General features: G+C 53.4%; 10 protein-coding genes across 10 annotated transcripts, besides 18 other annotated features; all 10 read left to right on the forward strand.

Annotated features, from left to right (window-relative positions):
• Positions 1-9,484: a sequence feature (heterozygous, non-Esmeraldo-like haplotype).
• Positions 369-394: a microsatellite.
• Positions 678-1,535, forward strand: Tc00.1047053509471.10 (hypothetical protein, conserved; the record flags this gene model as incomplete). The annotated part of the gene is made up of 1 exon (XM_802430.1): positions 678-1,535. One exon carries the CDS (start codon positions 678-680, stop codon positions 1,533-1,535), a length of 858 nt encoding a protein of 285 aa, XP_807523.1.
• Positions 1,889-1,950: a sequence feature (T-rich).
• Positions 2,011-4,539, forward strand: Tc00.1047053509471.20 (hypothetical protein, conserved; the record flags this gene model as incomplete). The annotated part of the gene is made up of 1 exon (XM_802431.1): positions 2,011-4,539. The coding sequence occupies one exon, from the start codon at positions 2,011-2,013 to the stop codon at positions 4,537-4,539; it is 2,529 nt and encodes an 842-aa protein (XP_807524.1).
• Positions 3,547-3,590: a sequence feature (GA-rich).
• Positions 4,948-4,973: a sequence feature (AT_rich).
• Tc00.1047053509471.30 (hypothetical protein, conserved) lies at positions 5,047-5,703 on the forward strand (the record flags this gene model as incomplete). The annotated part of the gene is made up of 1 exon (XM_802432.1): positions 5,047-5,703. One exon carries the CDS (start codon positions 5,047-5,049, stop codon positions 5,701-5,703), a length of 657 nt encoding a protein of 218 aa, XP_807525.1.
• Positions 5,867-5,917: a sequence feature (CT-rich).
• Positions 5,918-5,944: a microsatellite.
• Positions 6,003-6,776, forward strand: Tc00.1047053509471.40 (hypothetical protein, conserved; the record flags this gene model as incomplete). Its single annotated transcript, XM_802433.1, has 1 exon — positions 6,003-6,776. One exon carries the CDS (start codon positions 6,003-6,005, stop codon positions 6,774-6,776), a length of 774 nt encoding a protein of 257 aa, XP_807526.1.
• Positions 6,793-6,812: a microsatellite.
• Tc00.1047053509471.50 (hypothetical protein, conserved) lies at positions 7,147-8,637 on the forward strand (the record flags this gene model as incomplete). Its single annotated transcript, XM_802434.1, has 1 exon — positions 7,147-8,637. One exon carries the CDS (start codon positions 7,147-7,149, stop codon positions 8,635-8,637), a length of 1,491 nt encoding a protein of 496 aa, XP_807527.1.
• Tc00.1047053509471.59 (histone H3, putative) lies at positions 8,949-9,545 on the forward strand (the record flags this gene model as incomplete). Its single annotated transcript, XM_802438.1, has 1 exon — positions 8,949-9,545. The coding sequence occupies one exon, from the start codon at positions 8,949-8,951 to the stop codon at positions 9,543-9,545; it is 597 nt and encodes a 198-aa protein (XP_807531.1).
• Positions 9,079-9,135: a microsatellite.
• Positions 9,485-13,312: a sequence feature (areas not merged during assembly with more than two copies in the genome that could not be assigned to a particular haplotype).
• Positions 9,699-9,736: a sequence feature (T-rich).
• On the forward strand, positions 9,969-10,565 carry Tc00.1047053509471.68 (histone H3, putative; the record flags this gene model as incomplete). The annotated part of the gene is made up of 1 exon (XM_802439.1): positions 9,969-10,565. The coding sequence occupies one exon, from the start codon at positions 9,969-9,971 to the stop codon at positions 10,563-10,565; it is 597 nt and encodes a 198-aa protein (XP_807532.1).
• Positions 10,099-10,155: a microsatellite.
• Positions 10,720-10,756: a microsatellite.
• Tc00.1047053509471.77 (histone H3, putative) lies at positions 10,989-11,585 on the forward strand (the record flags this gene model as incomplete). Its single annotated transcript, XM_802435.1, has 1 exon — positions 10,989-11,585. The coding sequence occupies one exon, from the start codon at positions 10,989-10,991 to the stop codon at positions 11,583-11,585; it is 597 nt and encodes a 198-aa protein (XP_807528.1).
• Positions 11,119-11,175: a microsatellite.
• Positions 11,738-11,775: a sequence feature (T-rich).
• Tc00.1047053509471.86 (histone H3, putative) lies at positions 12,008-12,604 on the forward strand (the record flags this gene model as incomplete). Its single annotated transcript, XM_802436.1, has 1 exon — positions 12,008-12,604. One exon carries the CDS (start codon positions 12,008-12,010, stop codon positions 12,602-12,604), a length of 597 nt encoding a protein of 198 aa, XP_807529.1.
• Positions 12,138-12,194: a microsatellite.
• Positions 12,757-12,794: a sequence feature (T-rich).
• On the forward strand, positions 13,027-13,312 carry Tc00.1047053509471.95 (histone H3, putative; the record flags this gene model as incomplete). Its single annotated transcript, XM_802437.1, has 1 exon — positions 13,027-13,312. A coding segment is annotated over one exon (286 nt), but the record flags the coding sequence as incomplete, so codon positions are not given.
• Positions 13,157-13,213: a microsatellite.

Genomic DNA, 13,312 nt, shown 5'->3' on the forward strand with positions numbered 1-13,312 from the left:
TGAAAATAAAAACAGAATATTAAAGAAAAGGAAAACGAGGTAAAAAAAAAAAAATGAGTATGTATGCAGCTGCAATTCCAACACACACACAAAAGCGCACAGGAAGACAGGCAGAGAAAAAGGGAGGGAGGGAGAGACGGTGAGTGTTGCGTGTGCGGTTCGCTACGGAGAAGAGAGATGCGGTGGACTCCGATGAGTTCCCACGACCGCAATGACACCCGTGCATTGCTTTTATTTATTGAGGGAGGGTTTTCTGTCTGCTCGTCTTTTTTTTTTTTTTTTCTTCTGACGCTACACGACTTGCATCGCACCACCTCACCGTTGCCTTTTTTTTTTTTTTCTACTTTTACTCGTGAGGTTTGTGCTCGTCTGTCTCTCTCTCTCTCTCTCTCTCACTGAGTCTCCGTGTGTGTGTGTGCGTGTTTGTGTGCATGCTTTTTTAATGTGTCTGCTGGCTTTCGGTGAGGCGGGCCATGCCTGCGCAATGCACATCTCCTGAAATGCATGCAGTAGGCGTATTTGTGTCTGTGTGGCACAATTATTTCTCTTCCACCGCTCTGCATAACTACTGCGCACACCCACTCGCACAACAAGGAGGGGGTGGGAAAGGAATTAGTTAGAGAAACTTTGAGGGAAAAGAAAGAAGAAGAGACTGGGAAAAAATTGATTTTAGCAAAATGACCGACGCATTGTTTGGACTCTCCAGCGAGTCACGCACAATCCTTGATCGATACCTGCAGTGGACTCGTCTGGCATGTGACGGACTGAAGCGCGGCGTCCATTTAGATGCCTCCAACCACCAGGTGGGAAACATAATTCAGGAGACGTACACAAGGGATGAACTCAAGGACATAATTAGCGCCCATACCGAGGTGCTGCTTCACTCGCTGGAAGCCCGCATGGAGGGGTTTGCGGCTGCCTCAGCAGAGCTGCTGTGCGCGGTCCTCCGGGACGCTGATCGTCAACGAGTGACGATTGGAGTGGACGCCAACGCAGTGCTGAGTGCTGCTACTGCCACGGCTTCCGCGGCTATGGTGGGGACGACGGCTACCGGTCTGCTGCTGGATCATGAAAGGAAGGTCCTGGGTGGACCGCGTGGTCGTCTTGCGCCATTGACGGTTGCCGACGCTGATGTTGAGGCCAGTCGGCAGCTCACTGAGGCAAAGGAAGAGATACGCCGCCTTCAGGAGAAGGTGCACCATCTCTCAGACGCATACGCTCAGGTGATGAACACGCGGGATGCCCTCAACTCACATGAGGCGGAAGCGACAGCATCTCAGATGGCGCTGCGTCAAAAGGAGCAGGACGAGAGTTCTTGCCAAACAATTGAGGAACTACGCGTCGCGTTGGCAGCGGCGAAACAGGATTTGAACGCGCGACTAAATCAGTCCACGCAATATCGGGAGGTGAAGAAGATCTTGGCGCAGAAGAACGAACAAATTAGGAAGCTGCGGGCTCACCTCGCGCAGTTCGATCCTGCGTTCCTGCAGAATGATGATGGCGGTGGCGACACAATAGTTGAGCAGGATGATTAAGTTGCGAGTTAGCATTAGTGACGCATACTTTTAGGCGGTGGGGTGGTGGCTAAAGCAAAGAAGGGTGTTTTGTTTTAACCCGAAATTAGAATTGAGGCAGCGAAAGCAAAAAGTGGACGAATAAACGAGAAGGTTGTAGGAATTGTATACATTTTTTCCTGTGTATTTATTCATTTTATTGTGGTGTGTGTATCTCCGTGTTACGTATTCTCTGAGTGCACATATGTGCACACATATACACATACGCGTATGCATAAAGAAAGAGAGAGAGAGAGAGGGATGCCTCATGTATATTTTTTTTTGTATTTGTGTGTATGTTTGTTTTTGACTTTATGGGGTGTTGATGAGGGTAATTTTTTTGTTATTTTATTTTAATTTTTTTGGCCTCCTTGCCCTCTCTTTTTTTTTTTTTTTTATGAGGGAGTCCTTTTCCGTGATTTTTCCCTTTTAGTACGAGCCGTGGTCGGCGTGTTGGATGGGGGTTCGTAGTGCTGGTGGGGGTGGCACGGTGGTGTTGGCTGGCAATGTCGGTATCACAGCTATTCTCGCTGGCCTTGCCATTGTGCTTTCCGCTGTCACTTACATCGCAAACAGGCGACGCACAAACGAACCCCATTTGCCAGGCCACGTCTCTTTGCGTGGGAAGCGTGCGGTTGAAGAGCGCCGCGGATTACATGGGAATAGTAATAACAAAACTGGGGGCGTAACTGGGACTGGGGGTGGTGGTGGGAGTGCAAGCAGACAGACGGGAGGTGTGGGAGGCGGTGGTGGAGGGGCAACGACAGGACCCAAGTCATACTGCGCGCTGCGGGCTGAGCGACATGTGGGCCAATACAACGCCAACCTACTCGAGTGGAGAGATGACGTTATAGGGGTGCGCATGCTCTTTTCTCCAATTCTCTTTGCGGTGGAGACGGAGGAGCGGCAGGCACCGCTGCTGCTCGTTGCTCTGCGTTACTTGCGTCAGCCAGAGCATCGTGTAGCTGTCATCATTGAGTCATGTGTCACAGCGGCAACGGCAGAGGAGTACCGCGACGGTAGCCTTGCCCGGATACGTGACTGTGTCAAGCTTTTGTCATGTGGCACCACTCGTATTGGCGTCACATCACACCCCTCCGCGGAGTACTGTTATATGGACGCGGGCAACAATCTCCGCTATGCCCTATCCGTGTTTCTTACGCATGGAAATTTGGCCGTCACTGCGCAGTACGTCGCTGACACACGCGTCAAGGGAGTTTTGCCGACAGCATTCAATGAGCTTGTGCGATCTATTCAGCTTCAGTCGCCACGGCCGACGCCATCATATTTATTATGTGCAGAGCCACGTCTTGGTCTTGGCTTTCGTCTGCCACTAGACTTTGCCATGGATGACCAGTTGCGCGAGGCTCTTGTGGTGCCTGATGATTCTTTGGTGAAGAGTGTGGGTTTTGAAGGCAGCCATGGCAATTCTAACTTTGTCAACGCAGGCCATCACGGCGTTTCCAAATTGTTACCTGCGGAGTTGATGTCAAGTACAAGGAGCCTGCGGCATTCTCTAGGAAGTGTTGAGGAGAAGACGAGTGCTGGAATTGAATGCGGCACGCCGTTTGCAGCAGTTGCGGGGTGTGGGTCACGGCGGATGGTCGTGGTGGCGTGTTACGAGCCACCTGCACGTGGTCGTGTTTCGTGGCAGTTGCTCTTTGAACGCCTTCTTCTCACCACATTGGCGCGCTTCTCGGCAGTTCAAGGAGGAGGAGTAAGAGATGATGGCGAGGAACAAGGGAAGGGAACAGCGCCCATTAGTGTCGTGTGGTGCGCAGGGGAGCAGGAGTTGTCTCGGAAGAACGACAAGTTTAACACCTTTATTGTACGCCCGCAGCAACTCGTTGTGCCCATCAACGGCGACGGTGCTGTGGACGACGGTACCAGTGACACGCTGCTGCTTGACGGTTCCTTTTGTGTGCAAGAAATTACGCTTGACTCAGAAGGTGCCTCGTTTCCGGTGCTGCGTGAATTACTTCAGCTGCAGTGTGAGGAGGAGGGGGAGGAAGAAGATAAAAAGGACGTGGGAGGAGGGCCGCGACGAGATGAAAAGAAGAAGATGATGATGGAACCCGCCGTCTTCTCAGCTTATCTGAGCGTCTTTTGTTTGCGTATCCGAGACGAATGTGTGTCGATAAGCTTCCTCTCATCCGCGACGCGGCACACTTTGGGGGAATTTATCACCTTCTGCCACCGCACACTGGACACCGTTTCGGTGGGCAACCACTTCGGCCAGAGCACATCAATTATTTACTGCAATACACGACACGAGGTGATGCCGTTTAGCATTCTGCTTGAGCCCGCAAGTGCGGGGGGGACCACCTCGGTGCTGGTGGAGGAGCCCATCATTGGTGATCCACTGGCGCTCATTCACGTCAGCGGCCTTGAGCGCGTAAAGGTGCTTCTGCGTGTGTTTCCGTTTCCTTCCGCACCCCTGACATCATCGCATTCGCAGCGAAGGATGGCGAAACGCTTGGAAAAGATTGTGCAGAATTACTTGTCGCAGTTGCCGGATTCTGTGTGTGTACATCACTTGGGGACGACGATGCTTGGGTCACGCGCCGCGCTGGAGATCCACTACGAACAGATGATTGACGACGACGACAGTGACGCGGGTTTGCTTGCGCTGGACGAAGAAGTCGGGCATATCAACCCCTTCGCTAGTTACTGGGGCACATCATCGTACTCCGCAGTGGGCATCAGCGCAGCAGAGAGTGCGACGAAATCAACGTTTTCTTCTTTTGCCCCTGCCGGGGCACCCACGTTGACTTCTTCGTGCTCAGTTGACCCGCTGCTGCTGCGCTCATCCTCCCGTGACTCCCGTGAAGAGGTCGCGTCGATGCGTGTGGCGGTGGTGTTGTGCTTTGAGGGTTTCGGCTTTTTGTTTATTGCGTCCTCCATGGATTACTCGCTTAACGCCGTGCGGCAGGTGGTGCGCCAACTGGCCGCCAACGTGTCGGTCGGAACAGGTGTCCCCATTTAGACATGTGCAAGCCTATTTACTTCAAATCATCGCCAATACCACCGTCTCTCTCCCTCTTTTTTTTTTTTTTCCTTCTCGTGTTGGAGGCTTCTTGGGCCTTTTACACAGCTTGTTTTAGATTTTAAGCATGTTGTCATGTCCCTCTTAGCGCCCTTTTTTTTGTGTTTGTACACAAAGAATTCGGAAGCAATATATATATATACAAAAGAAAAGGGCCAACGAGGAAGATGCTTTACTGCCGCTGGAAGGATGAAAGTAACGGCAGCCGTGATGAAGCAATGAAAGGAGGTGGGGTGGGAAACACGGCAGGTGAACATTTTCTTGCTTGTTTTGTTGTTTGCAGTACTCACTCCCGCATTTCCCCTCCCCCTTACTTTGTCCTTTTTTTTTCCTCTTTCTCATTATCTCTATTTATATTTATTTATTTTTTTATAGTCACCCTTTTTAAATTTGCCTCCGCAGGCTGAGTGGCAATCACGCGAGCACAACAACACATCAGGTGACGTCATGGGACTTCTCTGCAACGCGAGTATCTTCGCCCTCATGGTGCTGCCCGTGTTTCTGCTCAGCAAAGGGCACCACGTCGAATTCAGGCGTCTCATTGCACTTGCGGCGATTATCGTGTCGTGTATGATCTCCGAGTCGACATTGTTGGGTTCCCTTGCCGGGGTGCCGCCGCTGCAGAACCTTGTCACGGTTGTGGTGATACCCGTTTTCGACACGCTCTTGATGGATTTTGTGTTGAACGATCCCAAGGCGCGGAAGGTGTTGCACATCCACGACGCCGGCGATGATGCCGCGGCGGTGTTAACTGCACTCTGGACGGCGGTGGATCTCTTGTTATACCGCTGGTTCCGCTGGTATCACTTCATCAGTGGGCTTGGCTTTGATGCGGAGAACCTTGAGTCGGCGGTGGAGGCATTTGTTGATCTCAACGCGCGGCTTCTCTCGTCAAGACGCATAAACGGCTGGAGTCATAACAGCGTTAAAAGTAACTCGAAACGTAGGGCGTGGATAGGTGTCGCATTTGTGCGTGTCATAACGACAGCGGTTGGCGTGGCGAATGGATCCACGCTGATTGGCAACGTTTTATTCACCGCGGCTCTGGTGCTAATGCAGCTGCTTCTTCCTCCACTTCCAGAAAACGGCAGCAGGGAGGAATAAAACATACGTAGAAATGAAAATACTTAACCGTGTGTCATTTCCACACACATTATTTTTGTGAGAAGAATAAAGGGCGAGAAAGTGGAATATATATAATATTACGGCATTTAATTTTCCCGGGTTTCCACCGCTCAATGCAACAGCCATTCCCTAAACTCACGCACTCTCTCGGTTCTTTTTTTCTTTTTGTTTCTCTCCTCTCTCTCTCTCTCTCTGTGTGTGTGTGTGTGTGTGTGTGTGTTTCTGTTATTCTTCGTCGCGAATGCAAAAAGACTTAGTGCTGCGTGCTTAGAGCTCAAATGGAGGCACTTGTAGCAAAGGCGGTAGAACGCCTTGGGAAGAAGAAGCTGTGGCTTGTTGTGCACACCCTGCGTCGCGTGAATGCGGCGGACTGCACTGTTGCCGGTGTACGTGAGGCGCTTCGCGGCATCCGCCTGTACGTTGAAGACGACAAATTTGCGGAAGTCGCTGCGCAGTTTGTCGGAAAAGATGGTGCCACGTTCAACGTCGCCGCATTTGTGCGGGCGTTTTTGGCGACGTTGCCGCCACGCCGCCAGTACGCCGTCAGTCTTGTGATGCGAAAACTTGACCCGGAGTCGAGCGGCTTTGTCAGCTTTGACACGCTGCGGGAGATGTACGATGTGATGCGGCACCCGCTGGTGCTGAAGCGGGCGGACCCGAGTGAACTCGTCGATGAATTCATCGCGGACTTTGAGGAGGCGCGCGAGGAGGACGGCATCACGACGGATGAACTCGCCGCGTATTACGTCGGCATCTCTCACACCACGCTGCATGACGAGGACTTTGAGCTCCGCTGCATCCGGAGCTTTTCGCTTGACCGCCCACGAGCACGGCTCGATGCGGAGTCGTCTACGTCACATGCAGGGAAGCTGCGGAGCAGAACACTGTCCACCTACAATGCGGCAAAGCACCCGCTCTACGAGACGACGTCGATGGGGTATGGCAAAGATTGTGAAAAGGTGAAGTACGACGGCAAATTCTCACTCAAACACTGCTTCACAAAGCACGCACCGATGCAACGAGGAGGCGGTGCCACATCCATGAACATGTAATTAAAGGGTGAAGTTGATATATATATATATATATATGTCTCTGTGTCTCCAGGAACCGGGCTGCCAGCAACGCGCAGATCCCCTTTCTTTGTATTGCAACGTTTGTCCCGTGGCAAGTTGATTTTCTGCCATTTTCCTAACAGCATTGTTTTTTAAATGAAAACCATCTGCTTCTTTTCTTTATTTTTACCCTGCCTGTTTATTCTTTTCTACTTATTGAGTTATTTCCCCCTTTTTTTTCTTCTTTTTTTTGGAGGGGTGGGAGGTTGTTTTTTTCGTGCTTTTTCTTGACGCATACATACACAGTGTCATCTCACGCATTCTCATTTTAGTCCCCCCTACCCTCTCCTAGTGTGTTGTGGCATTTGCCATGGCGGAGTGCTTTTGCGCCGAATTGATTCTCAAAAAAGGACCCGAAACGCTGCAGCGACGCATATCTCTACGGATACCGAAGGACGGCACGCCCGTCACGGTGGGACGTGCGCCGGAGAACGATATTGTTCTCGATGCAAAACTGGTTTTTGCGTCGCAAAGACACTGTCAGTTGTTTGTGCGTCCCGTGATGGTTACTACGAGTGATGAGGATGCGGTGAAGGAAGAGAGGAAGGAGGGAGAAGAAGCGATAAAATCACGGCGTCAGAAGAGGCCACGGGTCGGTCGTGATGCGCTGCAGTTAGAATTATGTCTTGTTGACATGGGCAGCAGCAATGGAACATTTGTCAACGGTGTCCGCGTGGAGGAGAATGCCGTCACGCCGCTGCGTCGCTGCGATATGCTCGTTTTTGGCGGGATGCGTGACATCGCGGTGGGTGCATCTTTGCCAGTAGATGTGGTGACTTGTGCACCGGAGATTGTCACCTGGTGTGTTGCCCTCAATGAGGGTGAAGTCAACGTGGACTACGTGGCAACCCCGCCGGTGGTACTTTGTGCGGACTTCGTCGAGGCGGAGGAAAAGCGGATGGCCCTGGAGCTTTTGCGGCGCATGACATCACCGCCCCCTGCGAGCCACAGATTCACGACAGCAATGACACCGCCACCGACGGTTCTAAAGCGATGGAAAGAGGCGCAGTCAGGACAGGAGGAGGAGGAAGAACACAACAAAACACCGCAAAAGCCTTCCGCTCGTGAGGTCGTTCTGAGGGACTATGCGGACAACAATAACAGTGAAAACAACGAAGCGGCGAATGCCCAGAATGAAATAGGTGCATCCACGCGGCGCTCCGGCACTGTTGCCGCAGAAATACTTGTGCACGGAGACACTGTGTGGAATGCCACTCACCCATTTGTAATACTCCGTGCGGTACGGGTCGGGATGCACAACTTTTTCCTGTCGCGCGCCAAGAACGCGGCGGGAAAGGATGGACGTTTGCGTATTGGAGACACGCGAAAAAAAGGCAATCAACTGTCGCACCTCTACACACTCACACTCACAGAGACCCATTGGAAGTGGGTGATGAACAACGCCGTCGGCAGCTATACTGGCAGAGGAGGCAAGGTCACGAACGCCAAGCAGCAGTCGATCGTTGAATATCAGCTGCCGTGGCCATACGTAGAGCGAATAATGTACTGTGAGTCCCAATATGGATTGACGGCACTGCTGCTGCCGCCGGACGTCAAAAATCTGCTGCCGCCACTCGCGGAACTCTCAGTGGATTCCGCAGAAAGACCGATACATGTTACATGGATGGTGGATCCAGCAAAGGATAGAAATAAAGGCAAAATAGAGACTGTAGGATCTGCCCCTGTCACATTTCAGCAATTTTTGCGGGAGCTTAGACACACCTGTGCAAGAAATAAAGCACCGGAGCCGCAACCATTGGAGGAGTCAGAGTTCCTAGACCGTTATGCCCCCGACTTATAGAGAGAGATGGAGCAAATCCCATACACACACATCATGCCAAGAAGTCAACCAGCTATTTTTTTTCGTTGTTTATTATTTTCAGCATCTCGCGCGCGAAAAGCCACGCGGCGTGCGTGGGCCGGCTCGGTGCTTCTGATGTTGTCGCCGGTTGCTGACGCCCCCGCCGTGTAGTGCCTGGGAGTTGCACACAGCGCCATAGATTGGCCTTTTTTTTTTTTCTTTACACACCGCTATTTTTATTTGTTGTTTGTGTGTGTCTCCGTGGGCCGTGCTGAGATGTGCTCTAATTGACGCGTTCACATACGGTGCACATGCGCACTGCGTATGCACGGCGATGCGCGCGTGTCCCTGTCGCGACCTGCTCTCGCCGTTCCCATTCTGTTGTTTCTGTGTTCTTTTTGTTGTGGTGTCTTGCGGCACAAATAAGGAAGCCTGCGTTGAAACATCAACAAGCGAAAAAAAGAAAACAACAACAAGAACAACAAGCAACAAGAATAAAAGGAGATATGTCGAGGTCGAAAGAGACGGCGCGGAGCAAGCGTACCATCACTTCTAAGAAGAGCAAGAAGGCCCCCAAGGCCCCTGGTGCGGCCACCGGCGTGAAGCACGCACAGCGCCGCTGGCGCCCGGGCACCGTGGCGCTCCGCGAGATCCGCCAGTTTCAGCGCTCCACGGACCTTCTTCTGCAGAAGGCGCCCTTCCAGCGCCTGGTGCGTGAGGTGTCGGGTGCGCAGAAGGAGGGCCTGCGCTTCCAGAGCAGCGCGATTCTTGCGGCGCAGGAGGCGACGGAGTCCTACGTTGTGTCGCTTCTCGCCGATACCAACCGCGCGTGCATCCACAGCGGCCGCGTGACGATCCAGCCAAAGGACATCCACCTCGCCCTCTGCCTCCGTGGTGAGCGCGCGTAGCCATGTGGGCTGTCCCTCCGGGACGGAAGCGCCGTCGAGTGCGTGTGAAAGCGTTAGAGTGTGCGGGTGTGTCTTCTCACGCCCGCCTTTTGGTTTTCTCCGCCACTCACTTTTCCCCCCCTTCATTGGTTTTTTCTGTTTTACACCGCCCTGTCTTTTCTTTTTTTTTTTTTTTTGTTGTTTATTATTTTCAGCATCTCGCGCGCGAAAAGCCACGCGGCGTGCGTGGGCCGGCTCGGTGCTTCTGATGTTGTCGCCGGTTGCTGACGCCCCCGCCGTGTAGTGCCTGGGAGTTGCACACAGCGCCATAGATTGGCCTTTTTTTTTTTTCTTTACACACCGCTATTTTTATTTGTTGTTTGTGTGTGTCTCCGTGGGCCGTGCTGAGATGTGCTCTAATTGACGCGTTCACATACGGTGCACATGCGCACTGCGTATGCACGGCGATGCGCGCGTGTCCCTGTCGCGACCTGCTCTCGCCGTTCCCATTCTGTTGTTTCTGTGTTCTTTTTGTTGTGGTGTCTTGCGGCACAAATAAGGAAGCCTGCGTTGAAACATCAACAAGCGAAAAAAAGAAAACAACAACAAGAACAACAAGCAACAAGAATAAAAGGAGATATGTCGAGGTCGAAAGAGACGGCGCGGAGCAAGCGTACCATCACTTCCAAGAAGAGCAAGAAGGCCCCCAAGGCCCCTGGTGCGGCCACCGGCGTGAAGCACGCACAGCGCCGCTGGCGCCCGGGCACCGTGGCGCTCCGCGAGATCCGCCAGTTTCAGCGCTCCACGGACCTTCTTCTGCAGAAGGCGCCCTTCCAGCGCCTGGTGCGTGAGGTGTCGGGTGCGCAGAAGGAGGGCCTGCGCTTCCAGAGCAGCGCGATTCTTGCGGCGCAGGAGGCGACGGAGTCCTACGTTGTGTCGCTTCTCGCCGATACCAACCGCGCGTGCATCCACAGCGGCCGCGTGACGATCCAGCCAAAGGACATCCACCTCGCCCTCTGCCTCCGTGGTGAGCGCGCGTAGCCATGTGGGCTGTCCCTCCGGGACGGAAGCGCCGTCGAGTGCGTGTGAAAGCGTTAGAGTGTGCGGGTGTGTCTTCTCACGCCCGCCTTTTGGTTTTCTCCGCCACTCACTTTTCCCCCCCTTCATTGGTTTTTTCTGTTTTACACCGCCTGTCTTTTCTTTTTTTTTTTTTTTTTGTTGTTTATTATTTTCAGCATCTCGCGCGCGAAAAGCCACGCGGCGTGCGTGGGCCGGCTCGGTGCTTCTGATGTTGTCGCCGGTTGCTGACGCCCCCGCCGTGTAGTGCCTGGGAGTTGCACACAGCGCCATAGATTGGCCTTTTTTTTTTTTCTTTACACACCGTTATTTTTATTTGTTGTTTGTGTGTGTCTCCGTGGGCCGTGCTGAGATGTGCTCTAATTGACGCGTTCACATACGGTGCACATGCGCACTGCGTATGCACGGCGATGCGCGCGTGTCCCTGTCGCGACCTGCTCTCGCCGTTCCCATTCTGTTGTTTCTGTGTTCTTTTTGTTGTGGTGTCTTGCGGCACAAATAAGGAAGCCTGCGTTGAAACATCAACAAGCGAAAAAAAGAAAACAACAACAAGAACAACAAGCAACAAGAATAAAAGGAGATATGTCGAGGTCGAAAGAGACGGCGCGGAGCAAGCGTACCATCACTTCTAAGAAGAGCAAGAAGGCCCCCAAGGCCCCTGGTGCGGCCACCGGCGTGAAGCACGCACAGCGCCGCTGGCGCCCGGGCACCGTGGCGCTCCGCGAGATCCGCCAGTTTCAGCGCTCCACGGACCTTCTTCTGCAGAAGGCGCCCTTCCAGCGCCTGGTGCGTGAGGTGTCGGGTGCGCAGAAGGAGGGCCTGCGCTTCCAGAGCAGCGCGATTCTTGCGGCGCAGGAGGCGACGGAGTCCTACGTTGTGTCGCTTCTCGCCGATACCAACCGCGCGTGCATCCACAGCGGCCGCGTGACGATCCAGCCAAAGGACATCCACCTCGCCCTCTGCCTCCGTGGTGAGCGCGCGTAGCCATGTGGGCTGTCCCTCCGGGACGGAAGCGCCGTCGAGTGCGTGTGAAAGCGTTAGAGTGTGCGGGTGTGTCTTCTCACGCCCGCCTTTTGGTTTTCTCCGCCACTCACTTTTCCCCCCCTTCATTGGTTTTTTCTGTTTTACACCGCCTGTCTTTTCTTTTTTTTTTTTTTTTGTTGTTTATTATTTTCAGCATCTCGCGCGCGAAAAGCCACGCGGCGTGCGTGGGCCGGCTCGGTGCTTCTGATGTTGTCGCCGGTTGCTGACGCCCCCGCCGTGTAGTGCCTGGGAGTTGCACACAGCGCCATAGATTGGCCTTTTTTTTTTTTCTTTACACACCGCTATTTTTATTTGTTGTTTGTGTGTGTCTCCGTGGGCCGTGCTGAGATGTGCTCTAATTGACGCGTTCACATACGGTGCACATGCGCACTGCGTATGCACGGCGATGCGCGCGTGTCCCTGTCGCGACCTGCTCTCGCCGTTCCCATTCTGTTGTTTCTGTGTTCTTTTTGTTGTGGTGTCTTGCGGCACAAATAAGGAAGCCTGCGTTGAAACATCAACAAGCGAAAAAAAGAAAACAACAACAAGAACAACAAGCAACAAGAATAAAAGGAGATATGTCGAGGTCGAAAGAGACGGCGCGGAGCAAGCGTACCATCACTTCCAAGAAGAGCAAGAAGGCCCCCAAGGCCCCTGGTGCGGCCACCGGCGTGAAGCACGCACAGCGCCGCTGGCGCCCGGGCACCGTGGCGCTCCGCGAGATCCGCCAGTTTCAGCGCTCCACGGACCTTCTTCTGCAGAAGGCGCCCTTCCAGCGCCTGGTGCGTGAGGTGTCGGGTGCGCAGAAGGAGGGCCTGCGCTTCCAGAGCAGCGCGATTCTTGCGGCGCAGGAGGCGACGGAGTCCTACGTTGTGTCGCTTCTCGCCGATACCAACCGCGCGTGCATCCACAGCGGCCGCGTGACGATCCAGCCAAAGGACATCCACCTCGCCCTCTGCCTCCGTGGTGAGCGCGCGTAGCCATGTGGGCTGTCCCTCCGGGACGGAAGCGCCGTCGAGTGCGTGTGAAAGCGTTAGAGTGTGCGGGTGTGTCTTCTCACGCCCGCCTTTTGGTTTTCTCCGCCACTCACTTTTCCCCCCCTTCATTGGTTTTTTCTGTTTTACACCGCCTGTCTTTTCTTTTTTTTTTTTTTTTGTTGTTTATTATTTTCAGCATCTCGCGCGCGAAAAGCCACGCGGCGTGCGTGGGCCGGCTCGGTGCTTCTGATGTTGTCGCCGGTTGCTGACGCCCCCGCCGTGTAGTGCCTGGGAGTTGCACACAGCGCCATAGATTGGCCTTTTTTTTTTTTCTTTACACACCGCTATTTTTATTTGTTGTTTGTGTGTGTCTCCGTGGGCCGTGCTGAGATGTGCTCTAATTGACGCGTTCACATACGGTGCACATGCGCACTGCGTATGCACGGCGATGCGCGCGTGTCCCTGTCGCGACCTGCTCTCGCCGTTCCCATTCTGTTGTTTCTGTGTTCTTTTTGTTGTGGTGTCTTGCGGCACAAATAAGGAAGCCTGCGTTGAAACATCAACAAGCGAAAAAAAGAAAACAACAACAAGAACAACAAGCAACAAGAATAAAAGGAGATATGTCGAGGTCGAAAGAGACGGCGCGGAGCAAGCGTACCATCACTTCTAAGAAGAGCAAGAAGGCCCCCAAGGCCCCTGGTGCGGCCACCG

This window comes from Trypanosoma cruzi, genomic scaffold, assembly GCF_000209065.1.
Source record: "Trypanosoma cruzi strain CL Brener 1047053515923 genomic scaffold, whole genome shotgun sequence".
In the NCBI taxonomy this organism is placed as follows: Eukaryota; Euglenozoa; class Kinetoplastea; order Trypanosomatida; family Trypanosomatidae; genus Trypanosoma; species Trypanosoma cruzi.